The sequence below is a fragment of the Colobus angolensis genome, unplaced genomic scaffold (assembly GCF_000951035.1).
Source record: "Colobus angolensis palliatus isolate OR3802 unplaced genomic scaffold, Cang.pa_1.0 Scaffold47, whole genome shotgun sequence".
Taxonomy (NCBI): Eukaryota; Metazoa; Chordata; class Mammalia; order Primates; family Cercopithecidae; genus Colobus; species Colobus angolensis.
The window spans coordinates 1,281,770-1,297,127 of NW_012118154.1; the positions used below are offsets into that span (position 1 = coordinate 1,281,770).

The 15,358-nt window shown below is 41.5% G+C and overlaps 1 protein-coding gene across 1 annotated transcript in view; it reads right to left on the reverse strand.

Moving 5' to 3' along the window:
• NUP88 (nucleoporin 88kDa) overlaps positions 1-15,358 on the reverse strand; it is a 35,669-nt gene that overhangs the window by 14,727 nt on the left and 5,584 nt on the right. The window contains exons 3-7 of the mRNA XM_011958406.1: positions 12,798-12,923; positions 9,461-9,547; positions 7,575-7,751; positions 3,939-4,125; positions 2,998-3,145 (exon numbers count right to left, since the gene is read on the reverse strand). Of these exons, the coding sequence (XP_011813796.1) occupies positions 2,998-3,145; positions 3,939-4,125; positions 7,575-7,751; positions 9,461-9,547; positions 12,798-12,923 (725 nt within the window). The remainder of the gene's footprint in view (positions 1-2,997; positions 3,146-3,938; positions 4,126-7,574; positions 7,752-9,460; positions 9,548-12,797; positions 12,924-15,358) is intronic.

Here is a 15,358-nt window from a genome sequence, read left to right on the forward strand (position 1 = left end):
TTTTTTTATTAATATTAATAATAATGTTACTGGTCGGGTGTGGTGGCTCACGCCTGTAATCCCAGCCCTTTGGGAGGCTGAGGTGGGCGGATCGCCTAAGGTCAGGAGTTCAAGACCAGCCTGACCAACATGGAGAAAGCCCGTCTCTACTAAAAATACAAAATTAGCCAGGTGTGGTGGCTCACACCTGCAATCCCAGCTACTTGGGAGGCTGAGGCAGGAGAATTGCTCGAACCCGGGAGGTGGAGGTTGCGGTGAGCTGAGATTGCACCACTGCACTGCAGCCTGGGCAACAAGAGCAAAACTCTGTCTCAAACAAACAAGCAAAATAATAATGTTATTAAAGTAAAAACAAAATACAGAGATAAGGTATATATTAAAGCTGATTAAATGGCACAATAACCCATAAAACCCCTACATTAAATTTTCCTTTAACAGCCTCACTTTATGATTAGTGACTTTATCCTAGATTAATGTTCTAAAGATGATATATTATTTTTCTGTCTTATACATTGAGGTTCCATAAAACATCTTAGAAAACAGCATTCTACTATAAAAAGTTTAAAAAACCTTCGTCTATGGGAATCATCGATCTGTTTGAATAATTAAAGTATTGAAAATTTTCTTTTCATTTGCCCGTATTTTAAGACTTAAGGCTCAAATCATCTCATCAAATCTAACATTGTTAAAATGACTTTTCAAAACCTGTAGTGCTAACATCAACAGAAAAATCTTAGTACTGGGGTGTAAAACAAATTAATTACTAAAAAGAGCCAACATTTAGTTAACAGGAAATCTGTTAGACACCACCCTATGTTATACTGTAGCCATTTCACTTTGTTACTAAGAAATCTGGTGTGCCTCAGTGATTATAATATGCCTTGTTCAGCACAATTATGAACAAGTCAAAAATTTCTTAGTTTCACGTATGAAAATGTCACTCTCATTAGAAGAACCAAGAAAAGGCTGGGCATGGTGGCTTATGCCTAAAATCCCAGCACCGTGGGAGGCCAAGGTGGACAGATAAGGAGTTCGAGACCAGCCTGACCACGATGGTGAAACCCCATCTGTACTAAAAATACAAAAATTAGCCAGGCGTGGTGGCGCATTCCTGTAATCCCAGCTACTTGGGAGGCTGAGGCAGGAGAATAGCTTGAACCTGGAGGGCGGAGGTTGAAGTGAGCCGAGATTGTGCCATTGCACTCCAGCTTGGGCAACAGGAGCAAAACTCCATCTTGAAAACAAACAAACAAAAACAAAAACAAAAACCCAAAAACAAAATGTCTACATCTACACTTAAGATTTCCCAAAGATACATATATCTATATGAGGAAACCAATTCGTTTCTGTCACTTTACTTCATTTGGTCTGTTTCCTCATCTATAAAATTCTTAGAGAACATAAATCTCAAAATACCTTAATTAGACAAACTGAATGTACGCTCTTTGCTGGTTTGTTATGTAAGGAATTCTGCCCCCTTAAATGTTTTAGCTATACTTTAGTATAGAGTTGAGGCCATTATTACCAAAACTAGGCAAACTGGCTAACAAGAACTGTAAGGAGAGTAGGTCAAATTGCTACAAGATTGAAATCCTCTTGTGTTGCAGTGAATGACACGATTCCATCCTTTTTTAAAGCCAAATAGGGCTAGGCACGGTGGTTCACACCTGTGGACCAGCACTTTGAGAGGCCGAGGTGGGAGGATCACATGAGCTCAGGAGTTTGAGCTTGGATGACATGGCAAAATCCCATATCTACCAAAAATACAAAAATCAGGCGTGTAGTCCCAGCTACTCCAGAGGCTGAGGTGGGAGGATTGTTTGAGCCTGGGGGGATGAAGGTTGCAGTGAGCCAAGATCACACCACTGTACTCCAGCCTAGGTGACACAGTGAGATCATTATCACACACACACACACACACACACAAGCCAAATGGTATTCCACTGTGTATATACACCACATTTTAAAAATCCATTTGGGGCCGGGCGCGTGGTGGCTCACATCTGTTATCCCAGCACTTTTGGAAGGCTGAGGCAGGTGGACTGCTTGAGGTCAGGAGTTTGACCAGCCTGGCCAACACGGTGAAACCCCACCTCTACTAAAAATACAAAAATTGTCAGGCCTGGTGGCTCACGCCTGGAATCCCAGCACTTTGGGAGGTCGAGGTGGGCGGATCACGAGGTCACCAGCCTGGCCAATATGATGAGACCCTGTCTCTACTAAAAATACAAAAATTAGCAGGGCGTGATGGCACACGCCTATAGTCCCAGCTACTAGGGAGGCTGAGGCAGAATTGCTTGAACCTAGGAGGCGGAAGTTCCAGTGAGCCGAGATCACGCTATTGCACTTCAGCCTGGGCAACAGAGTGAGACTCCGTCTCAAAATAAATGAATAAATAAAATAAAAATAATAATACAAAAATTAGCCAGGCATGGTTGTGGATACCTGTAATCCAGCTACTTGGGAGGCTGAGGCAAAAGCTTGAACCTGGGAGGGGGAGGTTGCAGTGAGTTGAGATTGCGCCACTAAACTCCAGCCTAGACAACAGAGTGAGCCAGACACCGTCTCAACAACAACAACAATAACAAAATCCATTTGGTCTGTTGATGGACACAGGTTGATTCAGCATCTTAGCTATTGTGAATAACACTGCAGTGGGAGTGCAGGTATCTCTTCAACCTATTATTTCCTTCCCTTTTGACATACCCAGTAGTGGAACTACTGAATAACATGGTAGTTCTACTTTTGACAGAACCAGGAAAAATTCACTATTAGGAATCCGGGTGATCTGGACCAAAGACCACTATTTTAAAACTTGGAAATCTGCTCAGTCTGCCTTAGACAAAAAGTGTACTATAGTGACTAAAAGGCTAAAAAAACCCAGTCAACTTTTTAAAGGCTGGAACCACAGAACAAATACATGACATAGGAACAGTCTATGATAGTCTTAGTATAAAAATCATGGGAAAAAAGCACTACATTTATTGAAGAGCTTACCTCTATGAAGTTTGATTGGACAAGAAAAGTCAGAATCAAAAGGGTCATCTTCTCCAGATGCCAGTTTCAAAGCAAGCTCCAACTCAACACATTCAAACACATACAGAGAAGGAATGAGGTCAATCCTGGAATCCCAGGACTTTTCTGACTGTAAAAAAAAAAGTGTTGTAATTTTGATCTTGCATGTTAATTTGAAAATGTACACAATTAAAAACAGGCAAAAAGCTGGGTCAGGGCCGAGTGCGATTGTTAATTCCTGTAATCCCAGCACTTTGGGAGGCCGAGGTGGGTGGATCATCTGAGGTCAGGAGTTCGAGATCAGCCTGGCCAATATAGTGAAACCCTGTCTCTGCTAAAAATAAAAAAAAATTAGCCGGGCATGCTGGTGGGTGCCTGTAATCTCAGCTACTCGGGAGGCTGAGGCAAGAGAATTGCTTGAACCTGGGAAGCAGAGGTAGTAGTGAGCTGAGATCATGCCACTGCACTCCAGCCTGGGCACCAAGAGCGAAACTCCATCTCAGAAAAAAAAAAAAGAAGCTGGGTCAAACAGTGCTTTCAAATTCTTAATTCCACCTCTATCCTAACAGTGCACTGCACTGTTACTCTGAAGAGAAAACATCTCTCTTCCTTTAAGAAGATGTTTGCGAAAAAAGCCAATTCAGTGATTCCAAGGCTCTTTGTATCTGTCCCTGAAGATTGCAATATAGAGATCAGAAAGTAACATGCAGACTGGTGGACCAAGTTAAGTTGGGCAACCTTCTAACTTCTTTCCAGTTAGATTGCTAAGAGTGCCTCAGCTACTTTTTTAACTGTTTAATTTCCAAAATATCAGAAGTTCCATAAATAAGTTAAAATTCCTTCTCATATATTAAGCATCCACATTGGGTCAGGAAGTGTGCCAGCTGTTGAAGACACAAACACCCACAGCAGCCTGCACTTACTGCTTGGTCATCTTCTTCTTCCCCTTCTAGCACAACACAGTGATACAGCATTCCTGATTCAGTGGCGATCACTAAGATATTGGGGACACAGGGTAAGCAGAGGATAGCACAAGCATCATAACCATAGTTATCTTCAGCTGCAGGATGCATGGGCAACGGACCCAACAGCTTTCCAATATTTCCAGGGCTAAAGAAGGAGTAAAAACATGTTTGGGAAACGTTGACAATAAGCACGCTCACCGCTCACCCATAAAGCCATTCTGTGACTTTGTTTTCCTCCAGCTATCACACTCTCATTATCAATGTAGGATATTCCCAATACTCCACCTTCTCGCTTTCCCACTCAGATTCTACCGCTCTGGTGTTTCTCAACCAGAGACAATTTTGCCCTAGAGGACACTGGCAATGTCTGAAGACATTTTGGCTTGTCACAACTAGTTGTCACAACATGCGGGGAGGTATTGGCATCTAGTGGTTAGAGGCTAGAGGCTGCTAAACACTCCCCTACAGCACAGCACCTCTAAAACAGTAATTCAGACCAAAATGTCAATAGTACAGAGGCTGGAAACCCTTGCCCTAAATTTGCTATGGTTTATGCTTTCACCACTCCACTGAAGCTACTGTGGCAAAGGTCACCTGTAAGATTTGCTAAATCCAAAAGGCACTTAACATTCTGCTGCGTTTATCACTGGTTAACAATTACTGCTACTCAATATCCTTAACAGCTATAACAATTCTTTCTTGTAGTTCTCTCTTCCTACCTCTTTAAAGACAATTTTCTAATGTCCTTTTCTAATTTCTTTCTCTTAAATATTGTTCTCCAGGATTCTGTTGTATGCTTTGACTTTTTTCAAAACACACACTTAAATGACAGCTTACTAAACTATGCCTCGTTTTAACTACCATCTATATTCCAAGACTACCAAATCCTTTCTTCTGAAATGTAGCTTCTCTTCAAGGCTTTGGATCCCTATACTAAATCTGATTTGACAAATACTTACTATTGAGTGCTAGATGATTCTCCCAGTGAATGACTGTTTAGTTGATGAGGCAGACATTTAACCAGAATTAGTATACCATGTGATAAGTGCAACAACAGAGGGATTTATGGTGTACAAAGGAATGACAAAAAGATACAAAGATAATGAAGAAAGCTATCAAAAATAAATAAGAAAAATGGAGAAAGAATGATTTCTAGGAAGGGGGTTGTTGAGCAGCTTATGCAAAGTCCTGGAAGCATGAAAGACAAGGAACTAAGAAGAAGAAAACTTACTTAGTATGATAGGAGGCAAAGTACAAGGTCTAAGGCAATGGCAAAACAGCTAGACAGACATCCAGAACTGGCTTATAAAGTACATCATCTTGGATGCCATGTTAAACTATTCAGTCTGCTGGGTAACAGTGTATCACTAGAGGTTTAAATCAAGTAATGGAGCTTCACTTTACAAATCAATCTGGTATTAGGGAGGAAGACATGGAAGGGTCCAAAATGGGATCTGGGGAAACTATTTAAGAAAATAACCTAGGCAGATGATGAAGTTCTGAAGCAGGGACAAAGGAATGGAGAGAAGGGTATATAACCAGGGGCGCCCAATCTTTTGGCTTCCCTGGGTCACACTGGAAATTGTTTTGGGCCACACAGAAAATACACTAACAACAGGTGATGAGCTTTTTAAAAAAAAAAAAAAAAAAGAAAGAAAAGAAAATCACAAACAAATCTCATAATGTTCTAAGAAAGTTTACGAAGTGTTGGGCTGCATTCAAGGCTGTCCTGGGCTGAGCACAGTCCGTGGGTTGGACAAGCTTGGTGTACACTTCCAAAAAATTTTAATCACAAAATCCACAGAAATTTGGGACTGATCAAATATAAGGATGAAGAAAACTTTTGGGTTTTGGGCTAAGGTTACTAGGCAGATCATGGTTTGGACAAATGAGGGCTCAGCAGTAAGAGAAGGGGTAAGGGAAGGTACTAATGTTACCACAAAATCCTCCTGAGCTCATGTGTGAAAGGCAGAGAACATTTCTGCAAGGCGAATGCACTCAATAGTGAATCCTCACCATTCTGTAACCTGTCAAGCTCTTTCGTCTTTCTTATCTTTATGGTTTTGCATACTCTCTTCTGTACCCACTTCCGACTCTGTCTAGTGAATCCTTCAAGTCCAAGCTTTTGTAACAGCATTTCCTCAAAGTCTTCCAACATCAGCAGGTCTACTCATTTACTCCATCACACTCCTGAAGAACCCGGTGATGCCCTGAGCACATGACACTGTACTATAGTACTGGTTTAGTTGTATGTCCTTCTGATAGATAAGGAACCACATGGTAGGAATGTTGCCTTCAATCTTGTATTTCCATCTTCTGCCACACAGTGGGCCCTGAATAAGTATGTTAAGTCGATTTATAAGCGAATAAACTCTAATGCTCAGTCCTTAGCCTTACACCTCTGCAGTTTTCCCTCAAATTCTTATCCTGTACGGACTCTCTCACCATGACAGATGATTCTCATACCTCTATTTTAGTTCTTCTTGTCTCTCATCATCTTATATTTCCAACTGTCCATGGAATATTTCCATTTTATTGGTCCAATACTATCTTACACTGATTTATTTAAAAATAAAGCTTCTCCCCCAATTAGCTGCCTTTACTGACCTGTTTCTGTTCATGGTATACTCCCTTATCCAAACAGTAACTAAGTCTTATTTATCCTTCCTTTGTTGCTATCTACTGTGTTTCATTTTTCTCTCTGTTCTACTACCACCCAAGTTCAAACTCTCATAAATTATAAGCTCAATTTTGCAAAAGCTTCTTTAAAAGTCTCTGTCCCAGTCCCTTTCCTAACCAATTGTTTTGTCCTTCTGCTCAGAAACCATCACTGGCTTCCTACTACCCTATTCCTACAGAATAAAAAAATCCACACTCACGTTTTAACGAGGTATTTTTAATGCCAGCAAATTTTCTCGGGACAGATACTTCTAGCTTTATCACTTAATGCTCCCTACATGAATCCTCAGCTCTAGCCCAGAATGTCTAATAAATGAAGCTTGAATGACACTTGTACTTGCTTATTTTCAGACTCTACTTTATGCTGCCCTTAACAGAAACGGTCTCACCTTTCTTTGATACTTCATTTAATCCTGAATGAGCCCTCTAAGTCACACGTGACATCGCTCCTTCTCTACGAAAATTTCCCCAACCTCGCAGTCAGAATGACCTGTCCTTCCTCTGGTTCTGACTGTCTGTGTACCAATACTGTGGTATAGATAGTATTTTTTCATGTGTATGTATCTTTCTCCTCACAACTGCGACATAAGATACCAGATTACCACGTCTACGTGGTGCCTTGTTCATATAAGATAAACCATAAGCACTTGTTCAGATAACCAGAATTTGTGAACACAAATCCAGGCCTATCATTAAGTGATTATCCAAGAATTCTATAGAACTTACCCAAATAACATGAAGAAATGAGAGGCCAAATGACCTGTACTAACTCTTTCTCAAAAATATGCAAGCCAAGCATCGGAAGGCTGCAACATTTCCACAGACTCAAAAACATGGCTCCCAAGTCTAGCCTCAACCATCTCTACTGGAGCCCAAGCTGATTTTCATTTCAGGTGGGTGACCACCTCAACTCACCTGTGTAACAGACTGACATATGTCAGGAAAGTCTCTCCATTCTCATATAAGATGTACAGTGGGTATGCCACTACTTCATCTTTGCCTTTTTGTCCAAATAGAGTCTTTGGGACTGCTGCCAATGGCCCAAAGTCAAATGCCACTGCTGTCTCTCCTAGAGATGCGGTATATGCCCTTCTGGAAAGAGATGTAAAAACCAACTTGTTAAAAACAAAAACAACAAAAAATAAAAAGAAAAAAAAACAAAACAAAAACACAAAATAATAATAGGAGGTAGGTATGTATAGCATTTGTAGGCAATGGATTGAAAAGACAAAAAATGATTATGAAGAAGGTTAACATTTAAACATTCTCAGCTGGATGCTGTGGCTCATGCCTGTAATCCCAGCAATTTGGGAGGCTGAGGCGGGTGGATCACCTGAGGTCAGGAGTTCGAGACCAGCCTGGCCAACATGGTGAAACCCCGTCTCTACTAAAAATACAAAAATTAGCTGGGAGTGGTGGTGGGCGCCTGTAATCCCAGCTACTTGGGAGGCCGAGGCAGAATCACTTGAACCTGGGAGGCGAAGGTTGCAGTGATTTCGCAAAAGAAAAAAAAAAAATCTCATGAAATTAAGTGAAAAAAGCTGGCCATAAAATTATTTGGTTCTACTCTCATCTTAAATAGTTTAAATACACAGATATACAAATAACAAAAATATATACATACACACAAATGCAAAAAGGAAACAGGAAAACACATGAAAACATCAACAGTTGTCTCAGAGCAGCAGGATCCGTAAGTTCTACAAGTAATTTCAAAGCACTTACTCTGTGCCAGGTCTTTTCTAGGGTCTGGGAATATGTCAGTGAATTAAACAAATGCCCTGCCCTCTAGAGAGAGACATACCACAAAAAGAAATAAAGATGGAACATAAACTCAGAAAATATCATGAAAATCAAGCAGGGTAAGAGGGTACTGATGGAGGTGCTACTTTACACTAGTTGGTATGGGAAAGACTCTGGTAAGACATATGAGCGAAGATCTGAAAGAAGTAAGAAAGCAAGTCTGTGGTTAACTAGGGAAGGAGCAGTCAAGGTGGAGAGCAAATGCTCCAAGGTCAAAGTGCTTAATGTCTGTGGAATGGCAAGGAGGCCAAGGTGCCTGGAGCCGAGAGCCAGGGCACAGAGGGAGGAATGAAGCTGGAAAGGCAATCAGGTGGCATACCTGTGGAACCTTTATAGGTAAAGATTCTGGGAATCAATGGGGTGTGGAGAGCAGGGAAGTAGAATGATCTGATTAAACTGATCTGATTAAACTGTAGATTAAAGTAGAATGATCTGATTAAACTTTGGCTGCTATATTGAAACAGGCTGTAGCTATAGGAGATTACAAAAGATTTTCAATTTCTTAATACTTTGATCTATTTTTCTCAATTTTCTACAGCAAATATACATTATATCAAGAAGACTAATCATAAAACCATGCTGTTTTTACATTTAAAATTTAGTGTAGTTATTTAGGAAGATTCTAGTTCAATACAAGGTTAATAAACATGGTTAAAATGAAATCACAATTTCATACAGTTGAGAGAGCAAACATCAGTGCAAGATATTATCTTAGTTTCTTTATCACAAAGAAAGGTGATACAGAAATGAATGGTGGCTCAGGCCTGTAATTCCAGCACGTTGGGAGGCTGAGACGAGCAGGATCACTTGAGTCCAGGAGTTCCAGACCAGCCTGGCCAACACGACGAAACCCTGTTTCTACTAAAAATACACTTACTTCTCATATTACCAAAAGCATGCTAGTCACCTCTGAAAAACCTTGAAATCCGTTAAAATTGCATTTATAATCCCAATAAGCTAATTTAAAAAACAATTTCATGACTCAAATAAAAACTTACCCTTTATTGAGTACTAGGCTTTCCTCTTCGGCTTCTGAAAGTATAATCACCTTAGTGGGTGTCTGGGGCTCACGTAGCGAGTAAATTCTAGCAACCAAAAGAGAAGAAAACCAGCACTTAAAATTCTCTTTTCGTTTCCCAAAACTGCACTTTCTTCTCCATCTAGTCAGTTCTTGAGAATTTTCCTACCACTTATCACAACTATTTCTTTGCAAAAATCTTGCTGTTGCAAAGTAGTCTACTTCGTTTATTCTTTAACTACATGAGGGAGCTTTCACTGGGACCTGAAGAAATGTTCTCTATCCTTACCAATATTCTTTAACAGCCTATTCCATACCATTGCACCTCTGTCACTTCCGTCCTGAGCCCTTAGCTATACTCGCCTTGTCATCTCACTATTGCCCCTAAGCTTGCCAGTTTTCCTTCAACTACACATATCTATCTCTGCCTATTAGACACCAAATCCCACCAGAGAAAGAACCGTCTCTTATTTTGTATATGCCAACTGGCTGACAGAGTGAGTGACATTTAGCCTGCAAATCTATTTATGTGTTTGTTTTATAAAAACCCAGTATCGGCCGGGCACAGTGGCTCACACCTATAATCCTAGCACTTTGGGAGGCTGAGGTGGGCGGATCACTTGAGGTCAGGAGTTTGTGATCAGTCTGGCCAACATGGTGAAACCCTGTCTCTACTAAAAATACAAAAAATATTTGGGCGTGGTGGCACACACCTGTAATCCCAGCTGCTCGGGAGGCTGAGGCAGGAGAATCGCTTGAATCTGGGAGGTGGAGGTTGCAGAGAGCTGGAGGCTGGAGTGGGACAAGATCATCCCACTACACTCCAGCTTGGGTGACAGAGTGAGACTCCATTTCAAAAAATAAAGAACCAAACAAACCCAGTATCATATCATCTCTATTTTCTCAAGGGAAAGTATAATACTGAATTTTTTTAACCAAAATTATTTTAATGTAAAGTAACCTATATTTCACAGCATATAAGGCTATCGTGAAAAAGGGAAAGAATTTTCAAAAGGCCAGTAATGTCATTTTAGAAATCCAATGTCCCTTACAATCACTTATTTTGTCTGACTCCACTAAGAATTTTTAAACTTGGTTTCTTCCAATATCAATAAAATGCCACATTAAGTAGTTAATACATGTTTTTAATGATAATTTGATCCATTTGAATACACATTTATTACCATCTTCCTAGGTTCCTACAAGCGTTACTAACTTGAAAATACACATAAATACTAGACAATAATGTTGAATTGGGGAACAGTTAAAGAAAAAGAAAATGCAACAGGGCATTCGGTGAAAATTTCCTTTTGCTCTAAAATTGCCCCAAATCTCCAAAGCTTAGGAAAACAGAAGTGTTAAGTACCACATATTTTAAAAAAGAACCTTCAATATTTGGGGCCAGATACTTCCTTTGGGGCTTAAGAATTGTACTTATGCTATCTTCCCACCATCTCCTTTTCCATCACAGGATATAAAAGGAAGACTAAGAAGAGAGGATGTCAAAGAGTCCTTCGGAGTACAGTATAATGTTTGTGATGGGAAGATTTTCTCTCCCCTCTTTCTCTGCCCTGAACTCCAAAGCCAAATGGGTGGGCAGGGAGGGCTCTAGGAAAGAGCCAGATGTGGAGGTACCTGTAACAAGGGAGACTGGTGCATCTCCTAGCTGAATGCCCCTTAGTCACTTAGTAGCTGTCTCAGTTATTAGGTCGAAAAAACATAGCAATATACACATATCACGTTCAGTACCATCTACAGTTTCAGGCATTCACTGGGGGGTCTTGGAACATACACCCTGCAGATAAGGTATACTGTACCCTATCTTGAGAGAGGATTCAGGGCATAGAGAACTGACAGGAGCCAATGGGAGCCAGAGCTCCTCAGTGATGGGGAGAGTTGGAAGTTCAACACTGCCCTCCACACACACACACACACACACACACACAAACATACCGTCTATGCAGAGACTACCACATCAACAGAGTTCACTGGTGACAGATGGAATGAGATTAAAACAAGATCAGGCATACTTCCCCATCACTCACAGGCTACCAGTTTGGTAAGATCTCTACCTCACCTATCCCACTCCCCTACCCCACACTGAAGGAGTTAGATTTGGAAGAAGGAGGAGGCAGCCCGTTCCTTACACTTTACCCTATGCTCCAAAGTGCTGGCATAAGAGGAAGAGTGAAAGGGCAGACTGCACACTCTCCAATCGCTTCTGATCCCACAAAACACAGGTCTGACCTACAAAAGGGCCAGGACATAGTTGTGAAATAGATTTGAGATCAAATAGCTTTTGAAATTTTTATTTTCTTTAGACAGGGTTTCACTCTGTTACCCAGTGGTATGATCATGGCTCACTGCAGCCTCAAACTCCTGGGCTCAAGCAATCTTCCTACCTCAGTCTCCTGAGTAGCTAGGACTACCGGCACATGCCATTATGCCCAGCTAATTTTTCTGCAGAGACAGGATCTGTGTTGCCCACATTGGTCTCAAAACTCACGGGCTCAAGTGATCCTCCCACCTCAACCTCCCAAAATGCTGGGATTACAGGTGTGAGCCACTACAACTGGCCAAGATCAGAGTTTTAAACTGGACACACTGTTTTCATAACTAGAAGTAACAAGAAAGCTATGGGGATCTGTATAAGACACTATTAAGGGGTGAGCTGTTCAGCAGTGAAGGAAGATTTAGTAGGGCGCAGTTAAAAGCAGTGATTAAGAAAAATAAAACTGAAGGTATCTGTACTTCTGCTGAGTCCTCCTAATTAACGATTTAGAAAGTTAACTGATAATATAGTAGAAATCTACATAGCATTAGGGCATTTAATCATAGAGTGCAAAGTTTGGAAGAGGCTTTAGAAACTACTGAATCAAACCTGCTCAACTTAAAAGATTGGAAATTGAGCCACCCCCATTCCTAAAAAGAAGCTCAAGATCTCAAAGATAACAGAAGAGGAGGTGGGACAGGAATTCAAATCTCTCAATTTATACTTATATTCTCTTTCTTTTATGCTACATTATCACCAAAAGGGTGACATGATGAAAGTTTTGGAAAGATTATTCTAATGTGTCAGATTAGGAAAGGAGATACTTGGAGGCAGGAAGACTAGTTGAGAAGGAACAGTGGTAAGTAAGGCATGTAAGTTAGGGCAGTTAGGTAATTCTTACGATTGAGAATGGGTTACAACAGCCATCAAATAAAAGCAGACTCATTCAATGACTCACTTTGTTCTATGTTGAGCTGTTAATTGGCAAACAGAAACAGAGCTTTCCCACTGGCAAGGCTTCGAGAGAGAGAAAAATGAAATTTACCTTATCACATTGTCTGATGTTAACAGCACTATGTGGGGATCCAGTATTTCACTTGGATACCATGCAGCATGCTTTAGAGTCAGAGAGGTAGAACTGGTGAAAAATCTCTCAGCAACTGGAGTGGTACTAAAATAAAGATAATAATTTTCCAAAACATTTTATACAACTTTGATGAAAAATCTTCTAAAGGAACTTTTTTTTTTTTTGAGATGGAGTTTCTCTCTTGTTGTCCAGGCTAGAGTGTAATGGCACAACCTTGGCTCACTGCAACCTCCGTCTACTGGGTTCAAGCGATTCTCCTGCCTCCGCCTCCCGAATAGCTGGGATTACAGGCACCTGCCATCACGCCCGGCTAACTTTGTGTTTTTAGTAGAGCGGGGGTTTCTCCACATTGGTCAGGCTGGTCTCAAACTCCCGACCTCAGGTGATCTGCCCGCCTCGGCCTCCCAAAGTGCTGGGATTACAGGTGTGAGCCACCGTGCCAGGCCCTAAAGGAATTTCTATTTTAACCCTCTTTGCTTCTCTTTCCTTCAAATGTATTTTCCTGACATCATGCTGAGAGGGCATTCAAGGCATCTATTCAAACAATATCAAAGAATTGAAATAAAAATATCTTCTAAATTATAGCACATTGGCTGGGCACGATGGCTCACGCCTATCTTAGCACTTTGGGAGGCCAAGACGGGTGGATCACCTGAGGTCAGGAGTTTGAGACCAGCCTGACCAACATAGTGAAACCTCGTCTCCACTAAAAATACAAGAATTAGGCAAGTGTGGTGGCGCGTGCCTGTATTCCCAGTTACTCATGAAGCTGAGGCAAGAGAATCGCTGGAACCCAGGAGGCAGAGGCCACAGTGAGCTGAGCTCGCGCCACTGCACTCCAGCCTGGGCTGAGGAGGTTGCGGTGAGCTGAGATCACGCCACTGCACTCCAGCCTGGGCTGAGGAGGTTGCGGTGAGCTGAGATCACGCCACTGCACTCCAGCTTGGACTACAGAGTGAGACTCTGTCTCAAAATAAAAATTTATTTTAATAATTTATTTAAATTTTATTTATTTATTTGAGATGAAATCTCACTCTGTGGCTCAAGCTGGAGTGCAGTGGTGCAATCTTGGCTCACTGCAACCTCTGCCTTCCAGGTTTAAGCAGTACTTGTGCCTTATCCTCTTGAGTAGCTGGGACTACAGGCGTGTGCCACCACACCCAGCTTATTTTTGTACTTTAGTAGAGATGAGGTTTTACCATGTTGCCCAGGGTGGTCTCAAACTCCTGAGCTCAGGCAGTCCACCCACCTGGGCCTCCCAAAGTGGTGGGATTACAGGCGTGAGCCACCGTGCCCGGCCCCAAATTATATCATATTTCATACATATATATACATTTTAGGATGGTTTGACTTAGGATTGATACATATTTTACACAGTACAAGTGTTTTCAGATATAGTATCTCATTTGATGCTTTTACTAAACCTGTTAGGAAATTACAAGGGCAGATATTATCAATCCTGTTTTTAAAACGAGGAAACAGAGACTTAGAAAACTAACAGTTTAAGGGGGCTCAACTTATAAGTTGTGGAGCTAAAAGTAGTTTCTACCTTATACAGATGATCCCCAACTTTACAATGGGTTTACCAGTACATAATCCATCATAAATCGAGGAGCTCCTCATGACTTATGATGGGTTCATAATGTTGAAAAATCCTGGCCGGGCGCGGTGGCTCAAGCCTGTAATCCCAGCACTTTGGGAGGCTGAGACGGGCGGATCACGAGGTCAGGAGACTAACACGGCGAAAACCCGTGTCTACTAAAAAATACAAAAAACTAGCCGGGGGAGGTGGCGGCGCCTGTAGTCCCAGCTACTCGGGAGGCTGAGGCAGGAGAATGGCGTGAACCCGGGAGGCGGAGCTTGCAGTGAGCTGAGATCTGGCCACTGCGCTCCAGCCTGGGCGACAGAGCGAGACTCCGTCTCAAAAAAAAAAAAAAAAGAAAAAAAAAAAGAAAAGAAAAATCCTATGCTGAACCATCCTAAATCAGGGATCATCTGCTGTGCTGTCAGCAATAAATGCATTTTCAACTTACACTGGGTTTCCCGGGACATACCCCAGTCGTAAGTTGACAAGCATCTGTACTCTTTTGAGCAGATCTTTCAGATTCACTTTTCTGAATTTGTTGAAAAAGAAATTATATAAAAATAGGCCAGGTGCGGTGGCTCACACCTATAACCTCAGCACTTTGGGAGACTGAGGTAGGTGGATCACTTGAGGTCAGGAGTTCAAGACCAGCTTGGCCAACATGGTGAAACCCCATCTCTACTAAAAATACAAAAATTGGCTGGGCGTGGTAGCGCTTGCCTGTAATCCCAGTTACTCGGAAGGCTGATGCACCAGAATTACTTGAATCCAGGAGGCGGAGGTTGCAGTGAGCCGAGATCGTGCCACTGCACTTCAGCCTGGGCGACAGAGCAAGACTCCATCTCAAAAAATATATATATATACACACACACACATATATATATACACGCACATATATATATATATATATAAAATACTTAAGATAAACTTCTGG